General features: G+C 44.4%; 1 protein-coding gene across 3 annotated transcripts in view; it reads right to left on the reverse strand.

Moving 5' to 3' along the window:
- The window catches only part of LOC147620326 (E3 ubiquitin-protein ligase SP1-like), a 57439-nt gene extending 33578 nt beyond the window's left edge, over nucleotides 1–23861 (reverse strand). For all 3 annotated transcript variants that reach the window (XM_086772532.1, XM_086772531.1, XM_086772530.1), the window contains exons 1-3: nucleotides 23693–23861; nucleotides 23541–23593; nucleotides 3765–3889 (exon numbers count right to left, since the gene is read on the reverse strand). In XM_086772532.1, the coding sequence (XP_086628658.1) occupies nucleotides 3765–3889; nucleotides 23541–23593; nucleotides 23693–23766 (252 nt within the window). In that variant the 5' untranslated portion in view covers nucleotides 23767–23861. The remainder of the gene's footprint in view (nucleotides 1–3764; nucleotides 3890–23540; nucleotides 23594–23692) is intronic.
- Nucleotides 23862–27338: the final 3477 nt, after the last annotated feature.

Below are 27338 nucleotides of genomic sequence, written 5' to 3' on the forward strand. Positions count from 1 at the left end.
GCTCCTGTATCTCTGCGAAGACCCGCCTTTTGCGGCGAGTAAGTCTCCTCATCTCTCTCCTCGACTCCTGCTCTGTGATGGCTCCCAAGGCTCTGTGAGAGAGAGTGTGTGTGAGAGGGGCTGCCTTGGGCCCTTAAAGCCCCCGTCTAAAGACTCACACCAGCAAAAATTAAAAAATTAAAAAATTAAAAATTAAATAAATTTTTGAACGCCTCGATCAGGTAGTCGTACGCCTCGAATTGTTAAGAGGCGCGCCTCGTAACAACTATGGAACTTCTGCTCAGTGTGTGAAACACTGGTCAAGACTGGTGAAGAAACCAAATGGTGACATCCCCTCCGTCTTATAAGACAGTTGTCCGCAACTGTATAAGCCTAATACCATTGAAATATGCTTCGAGTATGCCAATCCATAATATTTCATAATTGCCGCATTAAAGCCATAAGTCTAGATCTGACCATGCATCACAAAACCAATGGGCTGATTTACATACACTTCTTCCTAGAAATCCCCATTGAGAAAAGCTGATTTTATGTCCAACTGAGACACTTTCCATCCATGATGGGCAGCCAATACAACAACACATCTAACTATAGCCATACGAGAAGCAGGTGCGAAAGTCTCATCATAAAAAAATGTCTTTTTCTGGGCATAACCTTTGGCCACGAGACTGGCCTTGTCCTGTCAATGGTACCATCAGATTTTCTTTTCAACTTGTATGCCAATGGGCTTCTTGCCTGCAGGCAAGTCTACCAAATCCCATGTGCTGTTTTTATGGATAGAATCCATCTCATTTTGCATGGCTTGCATCCAATGCTCATCCTCATGAGCCTCTTCAAATGAATCTGGCTCATCTCCATCACAAAGTGTCCTGTTTTCTTGCATTACGTGAACCAGCCCATGTCCTGCTACCAAGTGGAGCTGAAAGTTTGCTCTCCTATAAAGTACCGAGCAGCCAACGAGGTACAGCTCTAGCCTCTTTTGTTGCTATCCGCTCTTGCTCCACTTCTTCCTCCACATTTTGAGGTGTAATGAGCTCATTCATGGGTTGATTTTGAGCACCCAAACGCTGTCCATTAGGTAAAGTTGATGGCTGATCTATTGAGCCATCAATTCCCAACGGGATAAGTTCTTCAAACATGATAAGTGGGCCCGAAGGTGGCTGTCCAAAAATTCAGCCAATGGCTGGTGTTGAACATTCTCGTCCATCCCACGACCATTGTGTACTTCATCAACCATGACAAACCCAAGATAATTAGCTGTTGCTCAAGGAAAACTCGCGTGTCAAGATAAAATGTCACTGAAATCCCACTCGTCCACGAACACAATCTTGCTCTTGGAAGCTGGTTGTGTACTTAAGTCCAAATCCCAAGTCCAAGTTCCACGTCCAAATCCCAAGTCCAAGTTCCAAGTCCTAGTCCAAATCCAAATTCCAAGTCCAAATCCCAAGTCCAAGTTCCAAGTCCAAATCCCAAGTCCAAGAATCACTCGCTCATCCCATGAGTAATCTCCACAACTCTTACAGCCTTGTCGATGAAGAAAACCATGTAAAATCTCTTTCTAGCAAGAAAACTAATATAAAACCTGTCGCGTGATAAAAACCTCCAAAAAACAATTTTTAGAGTTTCTGAAATTTTTAGGGTTTTGCTTTACACATGTCCGTACAACTCCATACACGCGTTTGTATCGCCCATGCATATGCCCATACAAGTCTAAGGCTGACCAGACATCTGAAAAGCAAGTTGAAGAAGGTGTTGATGGCGAAGAAGCTCTCCATGATCATAATGATGCCCACACACACACTCCACGATCTCCTCCATGATGCTACAAGAGAGATTCAAGCCTTTTTATACTTAAAAAGGGCTCTGCTTTTTGCCAAAAGCTTAACCAAGCTTTTGCTTTTGCCTTTTTCCCTTTGCTTTCCACTTTATAATAAAATATTACTCACTTCTGTCAAAGTTCTTTAACTTTGCTTTTCTAACTTCAGGGCCTTGCTTTTCAGCCCTGGAGCTGCTTTTTGAAAAAGCGCCTTTTAGCTTTTTGGTCCAGCTCAGTCTCCTCTTGCCAGTGGTGCCCCTGGCTTGCGGTCAACCTAGTTTGGCTTTTTGCTTTTCTTGCTTTTTGACCAGGATTGGTGCTTTTTCTTGAGCAAACCTTACGGTCCCTCTCCCCATGCCTTCTTCCACCTGTCTAGTGTCCGGGTAAGGGTTCTATCATTTGAAATAGAGCTAGGAGGGCCAAATAGTTACACGTGGCATGAGCATGTTTGCTACCCTGGTCCAAGCCAGACCGTCAGTGCTGCATCCGCACAACTTTGTCTCATAATAACTCAAGCTCTCACTTATATTGTGATAACTACGGCATAAATAGCTAACTCGCTATAAAAGGTCATTACGCTTGTCTTATCAATCCAGGAACCCTAGCCAAGTATTAGCCTGCTAGTCCCTAATCCCACCAGATTAGTTCTCTAATCCATAGATTAGTGTCCAAGCACATAAATCAATTCTCCTGTCTCCCACTTTATATCCTGCACTTCTGCCAAAGTTTGAAAGAGCCACCTCAAAAACCACATGCTAAACTTTAAGTAGCTATCAACGTGATACGTACACACATGCAAAGTAGCTATCAAAGTGATACGTAGGCACACGCATGTGAGATCGAATAGAGTGTTGTCTTTTGATACGTGCTTCTAATGAATATCTTTTGATACATGCTTCTAATGAATAGAGTGTTGAATTGTTTTTTACAGTGCTAAAGTGATTGCACCTACAAGAATCTAGAAGATCATATCAATGTGGATGAGCCTATCAACAAAGAACTCAGTAAAACCCTAAAAAGGACCAGTGCATGCTCTTCTTATTTGCCGATTTGGCAATATTGGCTTTCTTTTGATATAATCTGCTCCTTCCGAAAGCTCAACCTGTCCCCCAGGGAAAACGTCAGGGTTCATACCTGAAATTGCATTCAGGACCAGTCACAGCCACTCAAGCTAGAGCCCACTACCTAAAAGGTTACCTGTCTTTAGTCTCTCTTAAGTTAAAGATATACAGATAGAAAGTCATTTGCCAAGATTTAAGAAGAAAGACTGCAACCTTGACTTCTTGGAGTCATTCCATCCCACAGAGAGTAGACCTACATGCAACATCATTCCTAGACGGTTCATCTGTGCTAAGAATCAAGAGTTGAGACAGATATCTTGGAAGGAAACACAAGACAAGACAACTAGTCAAGGTAAATATTACAACAGCCAGCAAGTATACACTCTACATAGTCATCAAACATGTCTTAGGGAACGGCAATCCTTCCGTTTTGAAAAAGGAGGAGGCACATCAACCTGTTTCTTGATATGGAACAGCAAACCAACTGCCATTCCTGTGCTGTCATGGGTCAGGCAGTTGTGATGGAGCTAGACAAGACAACGGGCAAGTATTCTAGCAGACATTTAGGCATAAGTTAACGGGCAGGCACAGGGATCATCAGACATCAGCAAGCACAGAACGTCAATGGTGATGGTGACAAGTGGGTGAAGGAGAAGTTGATTCCAGGAATTGTTGGGACGATTCAACAGTCCAGATTTCTTCTCTGCTGACCCATGACTGAATATGAACATCATCTAAATTAAAAGCTATTTGGCATGTCTTAAGCTGAAAGCTCATATTGTTAAACCAGCACACCTCTCTTCAAGAGGCTCTAACAAGCAGCTTAAAGTAGTGCTAAAGTAAGACATACTTTCAATTTCAAGAAGATAATGAGTTTAGATGTTTACAATCTCTTCGAGAATGACTCCACGCAAACTGCTATGTTCACAATTTATTGGCGCATCAGACCCAACCCGACCAGCAACAGTCACTACCAATGGGAGTGCTCTGCAAGCTGACTCCAACAAAATTGCTGCAAAGGAAATAGCAAAACACAATCTTTGCCTAAAAATCAATTAAATATTTAGTGAAATAAAGAGAAACATCATAATGCCTGAGAATTCCAACAATAACCATATATATGTATGTGCCATATGGTCATATATATAGATCCCTAAGCAAAATCTGCTCCATACACATATCCCATCTGAGGAAGTCATGAGAAATCATATAGAAGCCATAATAATCATGCTCATTAATGCTTTCCTAAAACACACTCAAGAAAACATACCACTTTCTCCTTTAAATGATACAACAGTAAGGTAAAACCAATGCAACAATCGTGCAAACTACATAATAAATACTGCAATCTTGCAAAACTCAAAATATACTTCGCTTTTTATGAGTGTCAAATTGAATTTTTCTTGTCAATTAGTACAAAAAGGAGGTCCTCTTGTCAAAGCCAAAAACCCTAAGATCCAAAGCTAAATTTCTCCCATAACTAGTCTTCTCTCACGAGCAAATAGCCATAAGGTTCTCAGACTGGGTTTGTGCTTAGCTTGCCCAAGCATTTGACTTGCGAGATAAATTTTCCCCATATTGTCCATCGAAATCTCCCAAAATCTAGTAGATGCCTGGCTAGTGGATTGGTACGCCTTTGGCTTAACCACACTAATAGCTATGTGAATTTCCTGGTTGAGACCCTTTTCCTTAGTTTAAAGGAAACTTGTGCTCTGATAGCAATGTAATTGTTCCCAAGGTTCACACACAACTATTAAAGTGATTAAACATTTAAATATCCTTTGTAATATGATATAAAATTCCAAGGAGGGCCGGCCCATTCCTGTCCCAGTGTGGTGTCAAAGGAGTATTTATTTGTTACAAGCTTTGGGGGTCTCTTCAATTTCTACACATGGGATAGGCCAGGTTATCCAGAACACATCATCATTGTCCCACAAGATGTCCACATATGCAGGGATTACTTTGAACCCAAGAAATCCATAAAGCATAGAACCAGTCTTCAATCTAAACCACACGACATAACTATATAAACACACTTTCAAAGTCGATAAGGGGAGCCTTCTAGTGTCTGTATTCCCTGCCCATGTGGATCTTCACTTGGAATGTTCATGGCCTCGCTAGAGCCAGTCACAAGATGATCCATGCAGTGCTTCAACACGCTCTTCCAGGGGGCAATCTTGACATGCTCATAGTAAGGAGCACCACTTGACGATGGGGACCGACTATACGCTACAAGACACTTCTCTTGGGGCGTGGTCACTTTTTGGTCTTCGACATTCGAAACCCTAGGCAACCAAAGCAAGGTCAAATATCCATCAACAGCTACCTCCTGCCCCAAGCAACATATTCTTACACCATTGTCCCGCATAGAATTCAATGGGTGATTCTCTCCATTGAGCGGGACTGGATCTGCCTCCTCAACTTCTGAGGGTCCCAACGGAGACAATAACCACACAAATTTTTGGATCCATGTGCAACAGGACCTGCCTACATAGATTATTGGTGCATCGGGGATGATTTCAACATAAGGGAGTCTCTGAGGGATCACCAAGGAGCCAACTCCCGCTTCTTAGTGGTAATAGTGGAGTGCACTGCTTGGAAGGAGCTTCTCTTCTCCATTCGAGGTTAAGATGGCTCACACTTAACAAAGTCGACTGCATGCCTCACAATTTACAGTTGTCCAGCATAGACAGCCACAACAAGATCTACCTCAACCTTTATGAGTGAACCGCACTCTAAAACCTATCCTTGCCTACCTTGATGGTGATAGGCAAGTCATCCATGGACAAGGGCTCACTTAATGCTCAATGCATATCTCTAACACAGATTAAATTGCATTTGTTGAACAATTATGTCCACCTACCATTCAAGTGCAATGAATGCATGTGAATAAGGTCTCCGGTCGAGAATACCCTCGACAATTTGGCATGGGATTTCAAGTGAAGAATATTAAGATTATACAAATCATCCCCCCCTAGCTCTTCAATGGTGTGAGCATAAGACTATTTTTTTGTGCTATGAATGTGTGAACAGAATGCATTGAGGCAGCGGAAGACATAGATACACCACACACAAATGTATCTTAACCCTAATCTACTTGCTATTAAGTGCAGATTACAGAATAATCCTTACAAAAGATGAACCAAAATATCGACTTCTACTTCCCAACCTGTCATGTGCATGATCAATGCCATGGACAATCTTCAGACGCTGATCCAGAAGAGGCAGCCAGATAAAGACTTTGAAGAACCAAAAGTGGAGCAAGGAGTGCTGTTTGGTGGTATTGGATTTGGAGCATGGCATGGAAGAGGCAGTCCGCTGCAAGTGTTTGTCAGCTGAACCTGATCAGGAGGCGGCGGCTGCACTTCAGGAGACTAGGCGACTGCAAGCGCTCCAGAGGACAACGCGGCGGTTGACGCATGATGAGCAAAGATAAGTCCACCAGTCGGGCAGCGCAAAAAAGGGACATTTAAAGCATTTAAAGTATACAAGACTGGCCGACCAGCAGTCGGCCAGTACACCAAAGTGTATAAGACTACTATAAATAGGCTAGGAGGCTCATTGTTGGATTCATTCAATCCTCTAGGGATTGGGTCTCTAGGAGTCCCACAGGGGGACAATTTTGGGTGATGTTCACCTTTTAGATGAAGGCAACCTAGGGCTATGTAAGAGTACCTTTTTGTACTATATGAATATACCTGAATTTCCAGCATTTCTCTCTCTCTCTCTCCACTCTCTATATCTGCGTTTTGCATCAGCATGTTTCCAAAACTGTTTAGGGCTGAAAGAAGACTCCCAGAGCTTCCGCGTGTTACACAACCCTTGATAAACACCCTTCAAGTGTAAATGTTGGCTGAACTGTGATCTTCACAGCCTTCTGTTGCTGCTCGTTTTCTAGGACTCCAAAACTCCAAATCTGCTAGATGAATTATAAGGGAACCCAACTAGGGCTTAAATAGCTCTCGACATGCCCAATCGGCTGATTATAGCTGTCAACCTGTTTTTGTGCTCCACGACTACTTCATGTGGGCCCACGACTACTCAAGTGCTGGCCGACTGCTTCTATGCCTGGCCGCCTTCACACGTGTGGCCTAGCCTGGTAGAGGTAGGTGAGGGGTACCATATTCTCCCCCACTTGCACTACTACAGCTGTACTCAACTGCACGGTGTCCATCTAAAGTGTCCTTCCATAAAAGGAAAAGATCCAAACAAAGCGTATCCAAGATACCATCCAAGATCCCGATCACTCCGCGAGACCACTTTGTCCAATGTGAACGCTCACATTCCGTCCTCGCCACATCACCACAAAGACCTGCAAAGAAACCTCTGGATAACCAACTTCCACCTAATCAAGCACTTTCCGTCTGTCCAATCATCCATGAAAAAAGGATGCAAACCATTGAGTATGCTCCGCTAACCCGCAAGAAGAACACTCCAGAGAATGGCCAAGCAAAACTCCGTTATCCAGTCACTAATGCATCGGCTTAGATGGAGCACAAGAACTGCTTGCACTAGCTCCAATGCACCCTGAAGGAAGAAAGCAGAAGCAAGAACAATACTCCTCAAAAATGTTGCACCAAATTTATATTCATCAACACTACTCAACACCTATATGTCTAAACAACCCATGTCCTATGGAACATACTCCAAGTAATGAAGGAATGCACAGCGGAAGATGGGAAATATATATATATATATATGCCCAAATAGGGGCAGCCGACTAGCTCCTCACAACTAGGAATAAAACCTAATGACTCCATAAAATAGGGAAAAAGTGGGAGTATGATGTGAGGGATGACCAGCCCCGCTAGCTAACATAGGACACCACAAAGGAAGCCAACAGCAAGGCGATGATGATGTCTAAGAACCCCTCTCATCACCAGATGCTAAGTGAACTCCAAGAAGCCAGAGACACCGTCCTCGATCAAAGATGAAAGACTACAGCACCAGGTACCAGGAAAGCTCCACAAGCAATCTCCTCAGCAACTCAGCTACAAAAGCAACAAAACAAGCTGCTAGGTACACCGCTCCTCTGGAAGAAAACAACCATGTGCCCACCTCAGTGGAGTGTGCTTATGTAAAGCATTGGGTAACTCATGGTATGGAGTTTGAGTAGATGGACCCCATCTTTTCTACAGAGTCTTTACATCTTGTGATGCCGACCTTTCCAGAGGATGCTTCTTTTCTCAGCGTTTGGCAACTCTTGTTACAGAGTTTGAGCAGATGGACTCAGAGGGTTCCAGTGAGGAGCAGTCTGATTCTCCTAGGATTGATTATCTATAGGATCTGGTCTTGGTTGGTATGAGGTTTTATAGACCTTCTCCAGGCTGGAAACACGACATTTAACTTCGGGGAGTGTTCTTACACTTGGGAGTGGAACCAGTATTTGGAGCAGGCTGCAGCATGTCGCAACCTATCGCCAGATGAAAGAACTCCACATCCCCCTCTGAAAAATGATGTCTTCGGACTGGTACAAGCCCAAACTGATTCTGATCCAAATCCAAAAAACTTTTGGAAGTACCACTGTGTTCTAGGCATGGCTAGCAACCACAGATCCAAAGTATCCCATCGGGTCCAAAAGTCCATCCTCCAAAACAACCCTGCATGCCGCATCAAACCAAATGTAGAACTAGCAGAGGGAGGGGCATCCTCAGAAGCATCACAAAGAGAGGCAGAGGTAGACTCCTTACAATGAGGAAGGGAAGCACGAATATAAACTACAATGGTAACAAAGTCCTCAAAAGCATCATTGATAGTAGAAGACTCTTCCATAAGTATAATCAGATCCCAAGAATCAAACAAGTGATCCCTGTGAAAGGATCACACCCCACAAGCAAAACACCCTCCTTTCTCTGCAAACACTGCAAAGAACATAGGCTCGGACAAAATAAACTTTGCTCAGGATCTCTGAAAAGATCACTACTCTCGTCGAGAAAGAACTACTCTCCTCCAAAGTCCACAAACTCCAATCGCAAGAAAGTCTCCACAGATTCAAAACAGCTCCCGAAACTGATCCTGAAGTGAAGTAGCTGGATATGGGCCCCCTCTGAGTGGAGAAAACTCTTTTAGGAAGCAAAACGCAGCCAAAACACTGCTGCCCAGCAAAAAACAGCACTCCACCGCCAACAGAAGGCAAGGAACGTGAAGAAACCGGGGAGCTGTATAGGCCAGGAACAAAACGCAAGTATAGATGCTCCAAAATCAGCAAAACGCTGACTAAAATCAGAAAACTCAGTGTCCTCCTCAGGTACCAAACTGTCACCAAAGACACAATCCACACAAAAACCCCTCTGCAAGTGATATGTGTCCACTGGAGAAGAAAACGCAGCCAATAGAGAGGCTGCAAACCTGAAAATACCGGCCAACCAGCTTCCACACCTCAGATGAGGAAAAAACACTGAAGAGAAGGTACCTTCGGGTCCAAATGATGAAGCCCGGGTGAAGGTAGAGCTACTAGCAGGAACAGTCCAGAAAACGAAGCAAAATAGGGCTGCAAATCTGAAAATGCAGAAGTGAAAGGGGCAGTAGACAAGGCAGAATCTGAAAACGCAGATCCTAGAAGGTACCACCAAGCCTTAGATCAACCAACCAACATCAGCAAACGAGCCTGTAGGAGAAAAACCCCAGCAAATACACTGCTGCTGCCCTGCACAGTGCAGGCCAACAGCACTACAAGAGTCCCAGGGACAAATGCTGATGAAGATCGACCACAAAACTGCAACAGTGAAGCGCCTGGAAGAGGGCAAACTGACCAGCAGCAGATCTGGGAAAAAAAAAAGCAAGAAAGAGGAGGGAGCAACTAATGTTGCAAGTCACCGGTGCTCTGATACCATGAAGGAATGCACAACGGAAGATGGGAAAGTGGAAACACGAGAAAAGAAACAAAGAAAGAAAGATATATTAAGCGTCTACTAAAGACCCAATGGGCCTATGAGACCAAAGTGGTACAATAATGTCCATGGCATATCTCATCATGGAATGGAAAATAAAACAGAATGAAAACATAAATATAGCTATCTCACTGGGGTGATACAAAACTGTCCATGGAAACTCGTCATGGAATACTAAGAACATAAAAACATGGGAGCAACATCGGCTCCGAGTAGATGGTATACCACTCTCCAAAATTTCAAGCATGGGGTTGACGAGTATGGCCGAGAGGTCTCCCCTCAGCTATGTCACGTGGAAAGGTAGCTCGATGGCGGTGGAGCATGTCCTAGATCTGGAGCTGATGAGGTGATCGTGGCCGACCGGGGGGGGGGGGTCGAGGGCGTCGGGCACGCTGGAGTGCAGAGGCTCGGTCTGAGGTACCTCCTCTCAGGCGAGGTAGCTCCAGAGCAGCTCGTGGAGGGTCCACAAGATCCACTATGTCGGTGTCCTCCGGGTCCGGAAGAAACTGGTGATGGTTGGCTGCCGAGGTAGGGGGCGGTGTGGCTGGGGCTTGTGTCTCAAGAAGGTGTCCTTGTGTCTGCAGAGCTCAAGCAGGAAGAGGCCCAGGCAACGCTGGTCCTGGAAGTCAATGATCCTGGAGAGTAGACCGAATCCCTCACGAAATAGACAGTGAAACCTCCCGCGGATCTCATAGTATACTAGGCAGCGACATATGTAATGCTCCTCCGTCTCAACCTCTGTGTGGCATAGTCGGCAGATTCTCTCCTCTCTGGGTGTCCGTACAAGCTTCCCGGCTCTGAAGATGCGCTCAGCTCTACCTGTCTCCACTCTGAGGCGGTGGGAAGAAACCCGTATCTGGCCAATCGCAATCCACATGGCATGGGACATGTGAACACTCAAGTAGCCCGGTTGCTGGATGAATCCATCCTCAATGAGTGTGAGGAAGTGGTCTCTCTAAAAGTGCATCTTCGTGGGGAGCTCCGGGGGTGTGATCCATGTGCAATGTGTGTAGAGGCTAAGAAGATCTGACTAGATAACCCGGTTGGTATCCTCGTGAGACAGCCAGAAAAAAGGGGAGTCCAAATTGTACTGAAGGGGGGGTAGGCGGTCCATGCAACGCCCATATACTAAGAACCAAGTGGAAACTAGTGCATACCATACTCCAGAGTGCCTCTCAAGTGCTAGCTGTCTGGAGGACTCCAGGGCAAGCCTCAGGTACCTGTGGGGATCCATGTGACTTATGCGATGAAGGTACGTGACTGTTTGGAAGAGTGCCTCCACTACCATCGGGGCTGCAGCAAACTTTGGCTGGATAATCTGGCTGGACCACACTCCTAAAATTTAGGAAAGTTGCTATTTTTGGCCCGACTCCGATGGAAATTCTGTTCGCGTCATTACATCTGGAATTGAGGAGATACCAAGAGTTGGCAAAGTGCCTATGACAGAATGTCTACCAGTTGGGATATTTTTAGAGAAAAAGTTTATGGAAGGACCCATCTCTTAGATTGGGACACGTGGCAAGAAAGTGGACCAAAGTGAGACAAGTGGCCTGACACTTGTTAGAAAGTGGATCAAAGTGAGACAAGTGGCCTCACACTTGTCACTTCAGCTATATTGTGGCTCTCCACTTGTCATTGTAGCCTTCTCTTGCCATTTTAGCTCATGGGAGGCCCAAATCTATAAATTGGAGCCCTCTCTCTTCATTAATGGAGGCTGTCTTGCTGCACACTAGCCTCTACCACCGTTACAGGCTGCCCTAATGATGGCTACTCTCTCTCTTGAAAGCTGCCCATGAAGAATACCGCCTGTTGGGGACTGTTTTGGAGGCTTCCATCGCGAAGAAATACTGAAGCTGCTGTACTTGCTGTACCACCCATTGTACCGGCTGTACCAACTTTTGTACTTGCTGTACCTGCTGTACCAGCCACCGTACCGACTGTACCAACCACCGTACCAATTGTACCAAACACTGTACCTACTGTACCAGCCCTTGTACTAGCTGTACCAGCTTCTGTACTTGCTGTACCACCCATTGTACCGACTACCAACTTCTGTACTTGCTGTACCTACTATACCAGCCATCGTACTGGCTGTACCAACCACTGTACCGGCTGTACCAACCATTGTACCTGCTGAATGGAGAGTTGTACTTGCTGTACCCTTTCTATTGCATGAAGACCCGTGGTTTTTGGGGAAGAATCAGTACCCACACGGAGGTATATGGTAATATTATATTGTTGGCTCGGCATTTCTACAGCCTATGTTCCGGCTTGGTTACCTCGTGTAGGGCTGTGTTATGGCATTTGTATATGGATAAGCCGGCATCTCCCGTGGGGAGAGTAAGGCCCTCAAAGCTTGTACATGATATTATCCTCCTTGGGTAATAAAATACTCCAAGGGGGGGGGTCGGCCCATTCCGGCCTCTATGCAGTGTCACGTGTGCAAGCTCCATTTTCAGCATTTGTGGATGTTTTGTCCAGCTTTATGTTTTATGCAAAGTGATGATGGATATGTGTTAAGGCTGTGGCCATGTTTAAGTGTTTTAACATGCATTTATGGTATCAACAAGTGTGTCAAAGGCCCTAGTCCCCTAGGCACCCGCCGCGAGTTTCAACGTGCATAGGAGTGCCATGTGTTTGGGCACGTGATAGGTGTGGGAGGGCGATGTTCTCGGAGTTTCCTCCATGCCTCTTTGCAATTCGGCCCTAAGAAAAATCGGTATGACTCATCCTCTTTCCGAGCATAGAACTCCCGTTTCTTGCGTCGGGTGAGCCGTTGAGAAATCCGTTGCTCTTGGCGCTTCGTGATTTGCCCAATCCGTACCTCATGCCTAAGACGGGAGCGTGTGGCCCGACATTCGTCATCATACCAACAGTTCTGGGGCATGAAACCGCAAGGTGGCTTGACGGTAGACCGCCGCGTGCAGATGAAAGAAGCTGTGGCGAATGTGTGGAGTATGGTGGTGAGTTGTGTGTTGTGAGGGTGGATAGGGGGACAGTAGGTTCCACATCCTGGAGTTGGCGGTAGATGTGGTTGGAGTAAACAAGGTCAAGCTCGTGATCAAAGAGGACCTGAGTGTAATGTGAGATGGGGGGAGGTGGTGGAGGGACGGGTGGTGTGCAGGTAAGAGTGAAAGAGAGGTAGGCATGGTCAGGTTCAAAAGGGGGTGGAGGAATGGAGAAGTCGGGGATAAGGTGTTGCCAAAGCCGGAGATCCCATAAGATAGTCCACAGTGCTAGTACCTCCTGAGCGAGGGAAGGAGGTGAGGGCGCCGGAGGAGGGCCATCGGGACATCCCGTTATAGATAACGAGACCATGTGGCATGTTGGAAAGATTTGTAAAGCAAAAGGTACTCCCCGAAACCGGTGCCAATTCATGTTTAGTCTTGTTGATGCAAGGGTCGTTAGGGAGCTTACCTCAAAACCAAGCTAGAGTCAAAGCTCCATAGCTTCATCTCCTTGTGTGGAAAGCATGCGTGTCGAATGGTTCTCACCTTCCTTGTCACACTAAAGCGGTTGCTTGTATCGTAGGTGTTGCAAACTGATGAAGCCAATGCTTGTGTGGTCACCTTAAACTCCAATCTACTTGGTTGCAATGCCTAATCCCACAAGAAAAGAGGAGATGCCATGACAAAGAAGTCTCCGGAACTAAGAGAGGACATTGCCTTCCCAAACCCAAAGTATTAGCATGTATGCATGAGGCATGTCCTCTTATGGTGCCTCCATGACATCAAACACTGAAGATACTCCACCCAATGCGAAAGGCAGGTGAGAAATTTCCTCTTGAACGACCCCAAAAATTGAAGCGACCGCACTGAAGCCAAAGATTCTCCAATGAGTGCAAACAGCAACTATGAAGACTCTCCCTCAGAGACCTGGCTGAAAACTTCCTCTGTTTATACTTGTGGCATGATGCAATGAAGCATCCCGGGTGTGTGCTTGACCCGAGAAATGAAAACAGCTGAGACGCACGAGCATGCATCTCCTGGCTACATGATGACCTAATCCCAAAGGAGAGAAGAGATGCTTTGTACAAATGATGTCTAAAGCTTTATAGGCCTTGGGAAAGCTGGTCGGCCAAATGAAAGGCTATCGGCCTGTTTATATGTCCACAATTGAGGGAAAAATCAGCATTGAATGCTGACGCTTGTTCACACATATGGCCCTTGATGTTTATGCTGCCAACTGTGCCCATGCTACTGCCGACTGCCTTGCTAATGCCCTGGACTACTCTAAGATGCTGTCCTAACCCAGATAATATGCTGAGATTATGCCATGGCACAGGCTCCTGCTAAACTTGATGATGGGGTGGACACTCTGTCCTCCCTGGACTACAGAATTAGACACTCAAACTGAACATTGTCCACTTTTGAACTCCACTTCAAGTCTTGATGAAGAGCTAAGTATCTCTAAGAATATGTGAATATGAAACGGAAGCAAACAGAGATCACACAAGAGAGAGTATACAGCCAAGAGAGATCCAACACTTGAGCCAAGAACTGAAAGTATTGAATGAATTATGAATGAACAATGCCCATGCTTATATACATATCTATAGAGCCAGACGGCTTGTAGGACTGGAGGACAAATGTCCACAACTAATAAAAATGCCTAAAATAGCCTAAGAAATATGGGAAAAATCCCTAAAAATATCATATAAATATCTCGATGAAAAAGGGAAATAAAATGGAGTAAAATGGGCTGGAGATCACTATATATATATATATATATATATATATATATATATATATATATATATATATATATATATATATATATATATATATATATATATATAAAAGTAAAAGTGTCCTGCCCCCAATCGGGAATAGGCTCATATTCACAAAACCACTGGATTCCTAAGCCCAAAAGAGGAGAGACAAATAAATTACCACGGATGGCATGGAATGCATAGAAGGTAAGATCTGAACCGCACTGGTGGTAGCAGGCGGGTCTAGAGGAGCAGGGGATACTGCGGCAATTGTGGCAGAAGGCTCTTTGGAGGTTTTCTCCGCTTGTCCTTTTGGACAATCCTTCTTACCATGCCCGATGGTGTGACAGAAAAAACATCGGTTTTCTGACTGATATTGTCTTTGCTCCTTTAGAGGAAGATAACCTCCAGTAATGCCTGCTTGAGCATTTTCCTCCGGGGTTTTCTTAGGCTTGGATTCCTTACCCCCTGAACTAGAGCTAGGACTATTGTCCGTCTTACTGTCTTTAGAAGACGAATTACCCTTCCCCTGTTGGGTTTTGGTACTGGAATGAGATGACTGCTTGGGCTTGCCTCCGTTCATCTTCATTTCTTCATTTTGAGCGAGAGTCAGAGCCCGGTCATATGTACTAGGTTCAAAGTTACGAACTGTGAACTGAATGTTAGGATCCAATCCACGAATGAATTGCTCCATCTTGGCCTGCGTAGATAGCCCTAACTGCTGTGCTAAAGTAATAACCTTACCAGAAAACTGAAGCACTGGGGATCCGTTCTGTCTGAGTCCATAGAACTCATCTTTCAGACCGGTCATGTACTGGGGCGGGAGAAATCTGGTCTTCAGGTCATGGACAAAGATGACCAAAGGCTGTGACACCTATGGCCTGGTACATTGCTTGATTGCTTGATTGATTTTCTTGTGAGTACATCGGTGCCCTTTTTATTGGCTAACGGAGGACTTAGACCCCAACCCACTATGTGGGATAACAGACTGCCACATGGCAACGTGAGAAGCAAAGGGCAAAAATCCATTCCAAAACCCCCTCTTATGCAAAGCCCGAACTCGAGTGGCAGGAGCCAATGAGGCTCAGATACCATGAAAGAACATGGAACACGGAGCACCATGCAAACGGAGGTGTAGCACGCGGATGTAGGCCATCAACCGGCCGGGTCCCCCCCCACCTGAAGATCCCATGAGACCACCAATAAAGGTGGGAAATGAGGGGAGACCAAGGGGCATTTTGCCCTATACAGAGGGGTTAAGTTGACCCCAACCCACTATGTGGGATAATAGACTGCCACATGGGAGCGTGAGAAGCGAAGGGCAAGAATTCATTCCAACGCTCTCTCATGCTCGAAGGTTGCAGCAAGATGAACTGCATTTGAAAGATCACGAGGCCGATGTCCACGAATGTCTGCATCAAATATGGTTTCAAACCGTCCACAAATCGCTCAACTTGCTCCGAGTAGCGGCAGTCCTTGGGAGCATAAGCAAAAGCTTCCGGAAACAAGCAAGATAGTTAGTTATTATCAATTCGTCATGTTTCTGCATGAAATGCTCCCTTTGTTTCTTCAATTCACGTTGGTGATCTACGCACTAGTGTAGAATGATGACTGTCAAACTGGGAAAGAAGCTAATCCAGTATATCCTTGCCTGGATCCAAATGAGTGAAAATTCCTTCTCCAAAAAGTTTTGCCACCTCATCCTCGGAATCGACCAACACTTGCTCCGAAGCATGGGCCCTTGTAGATTCCAGATCCAAAATAATAGATGCTCAAGGTGCCGACTCCATCCTGTCAAGATGGACAAATATAGCCTCCATTTTAGCTGCCTGCATGCCCACGAATGCTTGCTGAGAAGCAAATTAGTGAGTTTTGAGTCCATGACAAATATCAAGTGATCAAGGACCAAGTGAGGGATTTCAGCCTTGCATGATGAGGTGACGGTTTGGTGGTGCAGGGAAGCACAATATACCCCAATTAACCAAGGTGCAATGAAGAGAACCCAAATATTCACTTTCCCTAAATCCGAACTTGTGCACTCTTGGAATCTAAGTGCTCTACCCTATCCTAGGCTCCGATACCAACTGTAAGACAATTGTGTTATGGATGTGTTAACAAAATGTGTAGAGGCAACAGAAGACTTAGAACACACCAGACAAAACACACATATCTTAACCCTAATCTACTTTGTATTATGTTCAGATTCTATAAGCATAGAATATTACAAAATAATCCTTACAGAAGATGACCCAAAATGTCAACTTCTACTTCCCATCCCTTGATAACCACCCTTCAAGCGCAAGGTTGAACTGTGAAATACTCAGCCTTCTGATGCCTCTGCTCCTCTTCTAGGTCTCCAAGACTCCAAATCTGCTAGATGAATTATAAGGTAACCCAACTAGTGCTTAAAAAGCTCTCTCCATGCCCACTCGGCTGATTATAGAGCTATCAGCCTATTTTGATGCTCCTTGACTGCTTCATGTGAACCCACGATCACTGAAGTGCTAGCCAACTACTTCTATACCTAGCTATTCAAGTCAAGAGCTTACCTCAGCCTTGCCAAAGCATGTGTTGTTGGGTCTTGCTTTCAAGCCACAAATGCAACTTCCCATGTGGATATGCTAGCTCGTATCGAGTCCTCACTCCGTTATCACACCCGAATGCTCCTTGCCAAGGAGGTGAAGGGAGAGCTCTCATTGCCTAGCTGGAGGCAAGAAGAGAGGATCCTTCGCGATGGTCCTCTCTCACAAAAAGCAAGGAAAGAAGAAGCTAATTGAAGAGGGAAGCCTACAATCAAACCTACTCAAGCATGCATCCATCAAGCATGCATCCATCAAGCAAGCATGAATTCAAAAGCATCTAGAAGAGGAAAGAAGGAGAGCTCACAAATACCCAATTACAAGGGAATGAATGTGTACTGCTTATTGTCAAAAATAACTTATATACATACAAGTTTGCACACTAGGCCAGCCAAACTTAAAAAATGGTCTGGCCTCGATTACTAATCATAAGCAACCTTGTACACTAAATCTATAGACTTCCCCTATTTGACATTAAGATCATGGTAAGACTGCTTTATATGTTCTAGCGCTGCCTTACAAAAGATAAGTACCTGTTCGACAGGTAAGATGGCAAAGCGCCTTACGGTAGGTCGGGGAGTGAAACCATGTTAACCAACGGAGTGGTTAGCGTATCCCCCTTCCTAATGGTGATCACGTCCTTGCGTCACCCAAGTCGGTGGTGAGGCTGCTATCGAGAAGTGGATGGTGGGAATGGTCCAAGATACACCATGGAGTAGGAGGCTGAGGTTAAGCGGTTAGTTCGGGACAGCTCTCTGTAGCCAGATGATAGGGCAAGGTGACGGGCCGCTTTGGGCAGCCCTGATGGCAGGCAGTTTGTCGAGACGGCATGGAAAGTGATGGGCAATCTAAAGCCACATGATAGGGCAAGGTGATGGGCAGCTTTGGACAGCCCATCACCCCATCTCTCATTTCTCACCATGTCTTGCTCAAAGTTAGCTGTAACAAGGGGCAAGGAGGGCCAAATGATTCAACTCAGGTGGAGGTCCTGCCCTTGTGCCGTTCTCTGATATTGCACATTAGAGCATGGTGTACTGAGCCCAGCAGAAGGTGATCCAGGAGAGCAGAGAGTGGGCTGCTGCTAGATCCTTCGCCCACATACCGGAGAAGCGGACAAGGCAGGCAAGCACAAAGGGGAGTATGGTAAGTGGTAGACAGAGACTCGCTTGTTGCTGCTGGTCCACAGAGTGCTTCCAATTGAGTTCAAAAGAATGTGTGTGGACTCATTCTGAGCAGTAGTGCTAGACTACTAGCGGGAAGTAAGCACTTGGATTAGCAATTGTTGCCCATTTCAACGGAGGTTGCAACTCTTACACCATTGAGGGAGGTCTAGATCGTGATGTTGAGCTTAGACACTTAGACAATGACAGACTTCGAGTCAACAGGAAGCCCAGCATAGACACTTGCAGTGTGTCACGTGCATCCCGCACTTGGATGCCACGTAGACATTTCTGTACAGAAGGTGCAGGACCTGGGATGGTGAACTGGTCCCATGTGAGCCCAATCCGGGACGAGTCAGCCAGGGATCCATCTCAAATGTCCAAGGTCAGGTGTGCATTGTCCTGCACAGGAGTATAAATAGTGGAGGCCATAATCCCATCATTCATCTCAGTTTTCACCAAGTGCTCAAGCCAATCAAGGGCCAGTCAAGCCAAGGAGATTGCCAAGCAAAGGGGTGGACTTCTGAAGGTCAAGGGCAGGATTTTCCAGCCAAGAAAAGGTCAAGTTTCCTGTATTTGTTTTCAGATTTACATCATTCTAATAAAGCAAATACACCATCCGTGGTGGGGGCCCTACAGAGGGTAATTGGGACCCAATATTGTGTCCTCTCCATCTCCCCCTTCTCTCTCTATTTTCTGCACATCTCCTTTCAGTTTGTGCGTTAATTCCGTCGCGAAAAGAGTGCTGATTTCTGAGTTTTGAAGTACCGATCCTTCTCCGAAGCTTCCGCATACTACAGTGGTATCCGAGCCTACTTCAAGGACAAAGATTCAGCAAAGGAAAACCAAAAAAATTTCTCGCTCGTGTGGTTGGTTTATAGACGCCGGTGGACTACACCTTTCGGAGTGACTCCTGTCCCTCGAAGGACGGTTGGTTTTTAGCCTCCAGAAGCCTCCCACACAGATAGTGGATGGTTAGATTGCGTTCCGGAAAGGAATTGCATTTTCTCGCTATGGCGAGCTTCGGCGACGAGAGAGAACCAGAACCATGGGACCAGGGTGCACCAGGCAGCCCAGCTAGGGCACCAAGCTTGAGTGTCACAGACATGTTCCAACAGATGATGCGAGCAATGATCTTACATCCAGACAGCCCAGACGGTGGCCAGTGCTTCTGAGAAGTACTCGGTCCTCCATGAAAAGTTCCAGAAGATTTTTCTTCGGGACAGTCTCCCTCCCCAGCTCCTCCCGTCCAGACCGGAGGATCACAAGATTGACCTCCTCCCAGGCTCGGAACCCCCAAGCAAGTTTCCGTATCGCCTTTCTAAGGCAATGGAATTGGAGTTGGACCGCCAACTCCAAGAATTGTTGCAAGCTGGCTTCATCCGCCCCAGCGTGTCGCCATTTGCAGCACCGATCTTGTTTGTCAAGAAGAAAGATGGGTCTTCTCGGTTGTGTGTCGATTATCGTGCACTCAACAAGCTAACTATCAAGAGCAGATTCCCGATGCCTCGAATTGACTATATTCTCGAGAGGCTGAATGGAGCTAAGGTGTTCTCCAAACTGGATTTAAAGAGTGGGTACCACCAGGTACGGATTGTAGAGGGGGACATCCCCAAAACAGCCTTCCGTACCGAACATGCCCACTATGAATTTGTGGTCATGCCATTTGGTTTGACGAACGCCCCAACTACATTTAACCGCATGATGATGCGTGTTTTCCGGAGTTGATTGGAGAGTGTGTGTTCATATTTTTGGACGACATACTCATATTTTCAGCTCCAGTTGCGCAGCATGACATTGATGTGAAGAAAGTCCTGCAGGAAAGCAACGAGCTCTACGTCAATGAAAAGAAGTCAGAATTTTATCTGTTCCAGGTACATTACTTGGGATATATAATTAGTGCTGAAGGCATTCGACTGGACCCGGCTAAAGGACCGAGATTGTTAACTGGGAAGTACCACAGACAGCTTATGACATTAGATCATTTGTGGGTATATGCCAGGCATATTCCACCCACATTGACAAATTTTCCGACCTCTCGGCAGACCTCACCGATCTGCTAAAGGGAGTGAAAACAAGAAGGCAAAAGATTCGAATGACTCCACGAGCGTTGGAGGCATTCCAGAACCTCAAGGTGGCTTTGTCAAAAGCGCCTTGTTTAGCCCTTGCCTCGTGGGACGAACCATTTCAAGTGATCACCGATGCGAGTAATATCGCAATTGGAGGTGTATTGCAACAGAATGATCATCCGGTAGCTTACATGTCTTGTAAGTTACTGCCCGCCGAAAAGAACTACTCAGTCTATGATCGTGAACTCCTAGCAGTTATACAGGCCTTGAAACATTGGAAACATTTCCTGTATGGCCGTGACTTCGAGGTTCACACTCACCATCAGGCATTGCGCTGGATTCAGACGATGCCAAGTGCACAGTGGAGTGATCGACAACACCGCTGGAGTCAGATATTCCAGCAGTTCGGTGGTATGATTGAGTACCTTCCAGGAAAGGCCAATCCAGTGGCCGATGCTTTGAGCAGGAAGGGACAAGTATCTGCGAATCAGACCACTAGACTTGACCTTGTTGGTACAGGACTAGAAGACATGAAGCACACGTACGCGGATTCCGAGGAATTCGGTACTCAGTGGGAACAGGCATTGGATGCCACAGGACCATGCCATTTTCTGATACGCGATGGTTGGCTTTTCTACAAAGGCCGACTATGTGTCATGAAATCATTCCGGGCAGCTCTTCTCCATGATGCCCATGACACCATTACAGGTGGTCATAGGGGCATGAATTCGACTGAGCTGGAGAAATTAGAACGGCAATACTATTGGCCAAAGATGAGGCGTGATGTGTTTACATATGTACAACGCTGTGACATTTGTCAAAAGGTGAAAGCTCCTTGTGGAAAGAAGATAGGGTTGTTACAGCCTTTGCCAATTCCTGAGGGTCCTTTCCAGGACATTTCGATGGACTTTGTCACAAATCTGCCTCCCAGTCCGAGTAAGCGTAATACGCAGTGTTTAACTATTGTTGATAGGTTCAGCAAATTTGTTATGCTTATTCCTTGCAGGGCCAATGTGAACGCCGAGAATGTTGCCCAGCTATTCATTCGGCATTGGTACCCAATTGGCGGGATTCCTAGAACCATAGTGTCAGACCGAGATGCCAAGTTTACCAGTCATTTTTGGGGGGCATTGTTTGATAATTTTGGTACTAAGTTGAATTTTTCCAGTGCATTCCACCCACAAACAGATGGCCAGACAGAGATATACAACCAGTTGGCCTTTGATGTGCTGAAGTGTTATGTCCACGATCAGCAAGGTAAGTGGGAATCGTTTTTGCCTTTAGTTCAAGCTGTTTTGAATGACTCTTTTTCTTCAGCTATTGGCAGGACTCCATATGAGGCAACGTTTGGAAGGCCTTTCCAGTCGTTGTTAACCAAGACTTCGTCTTCAGTACCGGAGGCGAACAAAGTGACGGAGTCTTACCAGGAGATCCTAGAGTCCGTTAAAGACAGATTGGCTAAAGCGCAAGAGGCCTACACTCGATAGGCCAATAAAGACCGAAGGGACATGAAGTTTTCGGAAGGGGATTGGGTGTATCTTCAGATTATGAAGCAAAGATTGAAGCAGGTGGGCAAGCGATGCCCAAAGTTGTCTTTCAGGAGCTTCGGACCATTTCCCATCCGGAAAAAGATTAATGAGGTGTCTATGCATTTAAAGCTACCTCTGAGTTGGACTATGCACGATGTATTTCATGTCAGTTGGTTAAAGCCATATACAGGTCCACCCCCTTCAGAGGTCAAAGACGAAGCGGAACCAGACATTGTTGATGAAGCAGAAGTAATGGTTCCAAAACAGATCCTTCTGCACCGTTTCAAGCATGGCTCAGGCCAAAGACTACGACAGTTCCTCACGAAGTTTGAGGACCGAGGAACTCATGAAGCGGTATGGCTCGACAAAGAATTTTTCGAAGACTATCCGGCATTATTGACGGATTATTTGGAGGCTATGCAGCTTCCGTCAAGTTAAGCAGAAGGGGATGTCACGTGCATCCCGCACTTGGATGCCACGTAGACATTTCTGTACAGAAGGTGCAGGACCTGGGATGGTGAACTGGTCCCATGTGAGCCCAATCCGGGACGAGTCAACCAGGGATCCATCTCAGATGTCCAAGGTCAGGTGTGCATTGTCCTGCACAGGAGTATAAATAGTGGAGGCCATAATCCCATCATTCATCTCAGTTTTCACCAAGTGCTCAAGCCAATCAAGGGCCAGTCAAGCCAAGGAGATTGCCAAGCAAAGGGGTGGACTTCTGAAGGTCAAGGGCAGGATTTTCCAGCCAAGAAAAGGTCAAGTTTTCTGTATTTGTTTTCAAATTTACATCATTCTAATAAAGCAAATACACCATCCGTGGTGGGGCCCTACAGAGGGTAATTGGGACCCAATACTGTGTCCTCTCCATCTCCCCCTTCTCTCTCTATTTTCTGCACATCTCCTTTCAGTTTGTGCATTAATTCCATCGCGAAAAGAGTACTGATTTCTGAGTTTTGAAGTACCGATCCTCCTCCGAAGCTTCCGCATACTACACAGTGTCTTTTCCTTTTATGGCTTGTTTGGTCCCCGTCTGCAGGACAGCAGGGAATTTGCAACTTCTTTTGCATAGCAAAGAAATTCCAGAAAGAAGATCATCCCATGTACAGTTTGGCAGCCACACATCACCCACATCTCAAAACTACTAACAACCTGGCTGGACCATGCTTTTTATAGCAAAGTTTAGATATCCTTGTTTGCACTGATGAGGTGCAAGCATCATCTTATAAAGCATAGAAAGGTTCTTAGGAAGTGGATGCTTACAAAAGCATGTTGTGCCTTAGGTTAATAAGGTCAAGCATCTCTGTATTGGCATGTGTCATGGCCATATCCACGACACTTCAACAAAGTTGAAAATAATACCTATGATCATAAACATGGGCAAAGTTGAATGCGATAACTCAAACACCATAATCTCGCTAAGAAATGGTGTGTTCTACATTAATAATATCTGAGTATGTGAAAGGCCCTGTCCTTACCTTATTTGCATCCATGAACATCAGGTAGGGCTCCAAATTATTCTAAAGATTATTTCATTCTTTTGAAGGATCTGAAGGGGGTTGAATCAAAACACAAAATAGATAATTTTTGAAGGATCTGAAGGGGGTTGAATCAAAACACAAAATAGATTATTTAGCTTCCATTAGAATCGTATTTTTTATCCCTTGGGATCAATATTTTGTAACCATGGGTTGGTCTTTGCATCCTTGATTGTTGCATACATACCTAAATCTTTTAGTTGATTGACTCTCTTGACCGATTTCAGAACAGCGGCATCCCTGCCATGGCCCCACAAAAAAAATAATAATAATAATAATAATGGTAAAACAAGAAAAAACTGAGATTACGAGGGAGAAAAACATTTTTGATTTATATACCGGCCAGTATTGCGAGACAAGCAGTAAAGAGCGGCTCCGCTGAGGCAGAAAGTGAGCCCTCCCCAGGAAAGCATGGCCTCTTGCTGCTGCTGCTATTGTCGCTCTGACCTAGCCCATGCACAGAGAGGGAAAGAGGAGAGAGAGAGGTATTAACGTCGGGAAAGAGGAGAGAGAGAGGTATTAACGTCGGTAGAATGCAACACTAAGAGAGAGAGAGAGAGGGAGCAACACAGTTCAGTTCTTATAAACAAATACCACGCCAACATATGTGATTTGTTTTTGTGCGTTTGTACCGTATTATAATTATAAGTACGATTATCTATCTATCCATCCATCTATCTATTTATTATATATTAACCATGGACAAGCACGGCAGAGAAAAGAGAAATCCTGGATTTCTAAAAAATAAAAAGAAAAAATCTTTAACCATGGACAACCAAGGCAGAGGAGAAGAGGAGAGAAAAGAGAAATCTTAGATTTTTAAAAAATAAGAGGAAAAAACCCCTTCAATTAACCCTTTGTATTCCGGCTTCCATTCCTTTCTTAATGTCTTTTACATACCGCAACAACGTGCGGGTTGAGTACTAGTTCATTATTAAGCACAGGTTTCCCCTGCCATATGTCACTTTTTTTAGCACCTCTAAATCTCTTCCACCTCTAGCCACGTGGTAGTAGTGTACAAAGGGACAAACTGTGCATAGGTTGTGGTAGTGCCGCAAACAATGTGAGGGTGTAGAACTAGTTAAAATTATGTGTATGTTTTTTGTGGGTGAGTCCAGTATTCTTATGGCCCTTTACACACATACCTCATCCATTATATTTGCATCAAAAATGAGTTCCATGGTCCATCTTTTACTTTTGTCAAATGTATAAAACAAAATACACAAACCCGAATTGTATTCTTTGCTCTATGTGGGCATGAGTTTAAAAACCCCCTGCCCCTGCCCCACACCCCCCCTTCCCTTCCACACACACACACCACAAGGGGTGAAATAAAAAAATATTCCCTATGTTATCCCTTGGAGATCTTCCAAGAGTGATCGCCAAATTGGCAATGATAGCCCGCATCATCTAACTGTCCTACACTGATCATGACTTTTGTCAACTGTGGCATATGTCTGACATCCTTTAAGATGAAAGAGGAGCCATTCTAAAACTTTAGATGCACATTGCCAACTCCTGCAATCTGGCATGCATAGTCATTACCAAGACATACGCATCCTTTTCTTGATGCGTCATATGTGATAAACCACTCCCGATTTGGAGTAACATGAAAGGAAGCACCTGAATCAATGATCCAATCTCACTGAACACATATGAATCCATAGCAACAAGTTGTGTAGCATCTAAACATGAGGTGAATAGGATTTCTCCATCCTCATCAGCACGTACAGAATTCACTCTAAACATGAGGTGAATAGGATTTCTCCATCCTCAATCTTTACGCTAGAGCCTGTCTCCTTTTTGCCTTCATCCTGCTTCTTGTCCTTTCCTTTATCGTTCTTCCATTTATTGTGGTCCTTCTTCATGTGGCTTTTCTTGTGACAATAATAGCATTCAATGTCCTTCTTACTGCTGCGACCACGTGATTTGCTACAAGACTGATTTCTGTCCGTAGACTTCCCCCCTTGCATGGGATCTCTCTCTCTCACAATGAGAGCATTGGAACCCTTGGCTGGTTCCATATTCTTTCTATTTACTTCCTCTGTTTTAGAAAACTACCTTCAACATTTGCACTCGTAAGACCATCAGTAGGGGAAGAATTACTAAGAGCTGTCCGAAAGGTATCCAGCTCTCCCAAATGTGAGGAAGGAACACACACTCTCTTCAGCACTTTTATGGAATTAGGGAAAGGGGCAATTGAAACCAAACTAGTGTGGAGAAAGATAGCCACCTAAACCACTCGATTCTAACCCCACCCCCTTAAACTTTCCTAAGTTGCTTCACATCTCCTCTTAGCAATCTATTTGAAACTCTTGTTGAAGCCTTCGTTGTAAAATCACCTTACATTTTGTCTATGGGATAGAAGGCCCTTGACAGCTTTCTATCTTAGCAAACTACATGGTTGGGGTGTATGCCTTGTTAAAACAATGGTTAGGTTAGAACAATAGTAGATTTATAGTCAAAAAATAAAATATATTTATATTCATCTCCTTGTGTTTCTTTCAATCAACTTATCCACCTTTGTCAAACAATATGCAAGTGTAATGGTGTGGTGCATGTATATGTGTGTGTGTACATAAGAGAGACGAGTATTTGGCATAGAGTTGGCCTCTTGTTGATGTCAAATGCCATGCTCTAGAGACCTTCATCAAATGCATGCCAATCTGGAAATTCCACTAAGAGGACAATGATGAGAGAGAGAGAGTATGTAAGATGTAGATTCTCAAATGTACTTGAATAGGCAAATCTTCCGTTGAGAATGAAAAGCCCTTGACAGCTTTCTATCTTAGCAAACTACATGGTTGGGGTGTATGCCTTGTTAAAACAATGGTTAGGTTAGAACAATAGTAGATTTATAGTCAAAAAATAAAATATATTTATATTCATCTCCTTGCGTTTCTTTTAATCAACTTATCCACCTTTGTCAAACAATATGCAAGTGTAATGGTGTGGTGCGTGTATATGTGTGTGTGTGCAAAAGAGAGACGAGTATTTGGCATAGAGTTGGACTCTTGTTGATGTCAAATGCCATGCTCTAGAGACCTTCATCAAATGCATGCCAGTCTCGAAATTCCACTAAGAGGACAATGATGAGAGAGAGAGAGAGAGTATGTAAGATGTAGATTCTCAAATGTACTTGAATAGTCAAATCTTCTGTTGATTCTCAAATGTACTTGAATAGTCAAATCTTCCGTTGAGAATGAAAAGCTTATTGTGGTGCATTTTCTCTCAGACTACCGAACCCTCTTTATTATATTCTTCTGTTTTGAATTTGCTTCTTATTCTTTCAAGCTCTTTTATTATCATTCATATAACAAGTTAATAATGGGAGAAAATGTGATTTATGACTTTATAAGCTAGTAAACTATTAAAGTTATTCCCACGAGTTATTGTGTACATCAATACAATCTGAAAGTCTGGATGTTTAAGGAAAAGTTCAAATGAATCAAGGTTGAGGGTATTGAAATGGGTTTGGCTTTATTCAAATAATATATATATAGGGCCTCCTTGTACTTGCCTTATTTGTTTTTTCAATAAAAATTAAGAAAAGCTATATTGGTGTAAAGTGAATCTAGGTATATGTGAAATGATTATGCATGAAAGCTCCAAGGCATTACAAATATATATATATATATATATATATATATATATATATATATATATATATATATATATATATATATATATATATATATATATATATATATATATATATATATATATATATATGATAACACATGCCATCACAAGAGACCATTGTGTTGGTACCACTTACAGTCTTTATATTTACACAAGGTGCACCATTTATTTAGCAACCAAAATAGGGGTGTTAAAAAACACATGCCATCACAAGAGACCATTGTGTTGGTACCACTTACAGTCTTTATATTTACACAAGGTGCACCATTTATTAGCAACCAAAATAGGGGTGCTAAAAAATCATCTTCAAAGTATCATACATGAAATAGCATAAATATTTGTA

The sequence above is a fragment of the Cibotium barometz genome, chromosome 32 (assembly GCF_041138505.1).
Source record: "Cibotium barometz isolate CiBa-2024 chromosome 32, ASM4113850v1, whole genome shotgun sequence".
In the NCBI taxonomy this organism is placed as follows: Eukaryota; Viridiplantae; Streptophyta; class Polypodiopsida; order Cyatheales; family Cibotiaceae; genus Cibotium; species Cibotium barometz.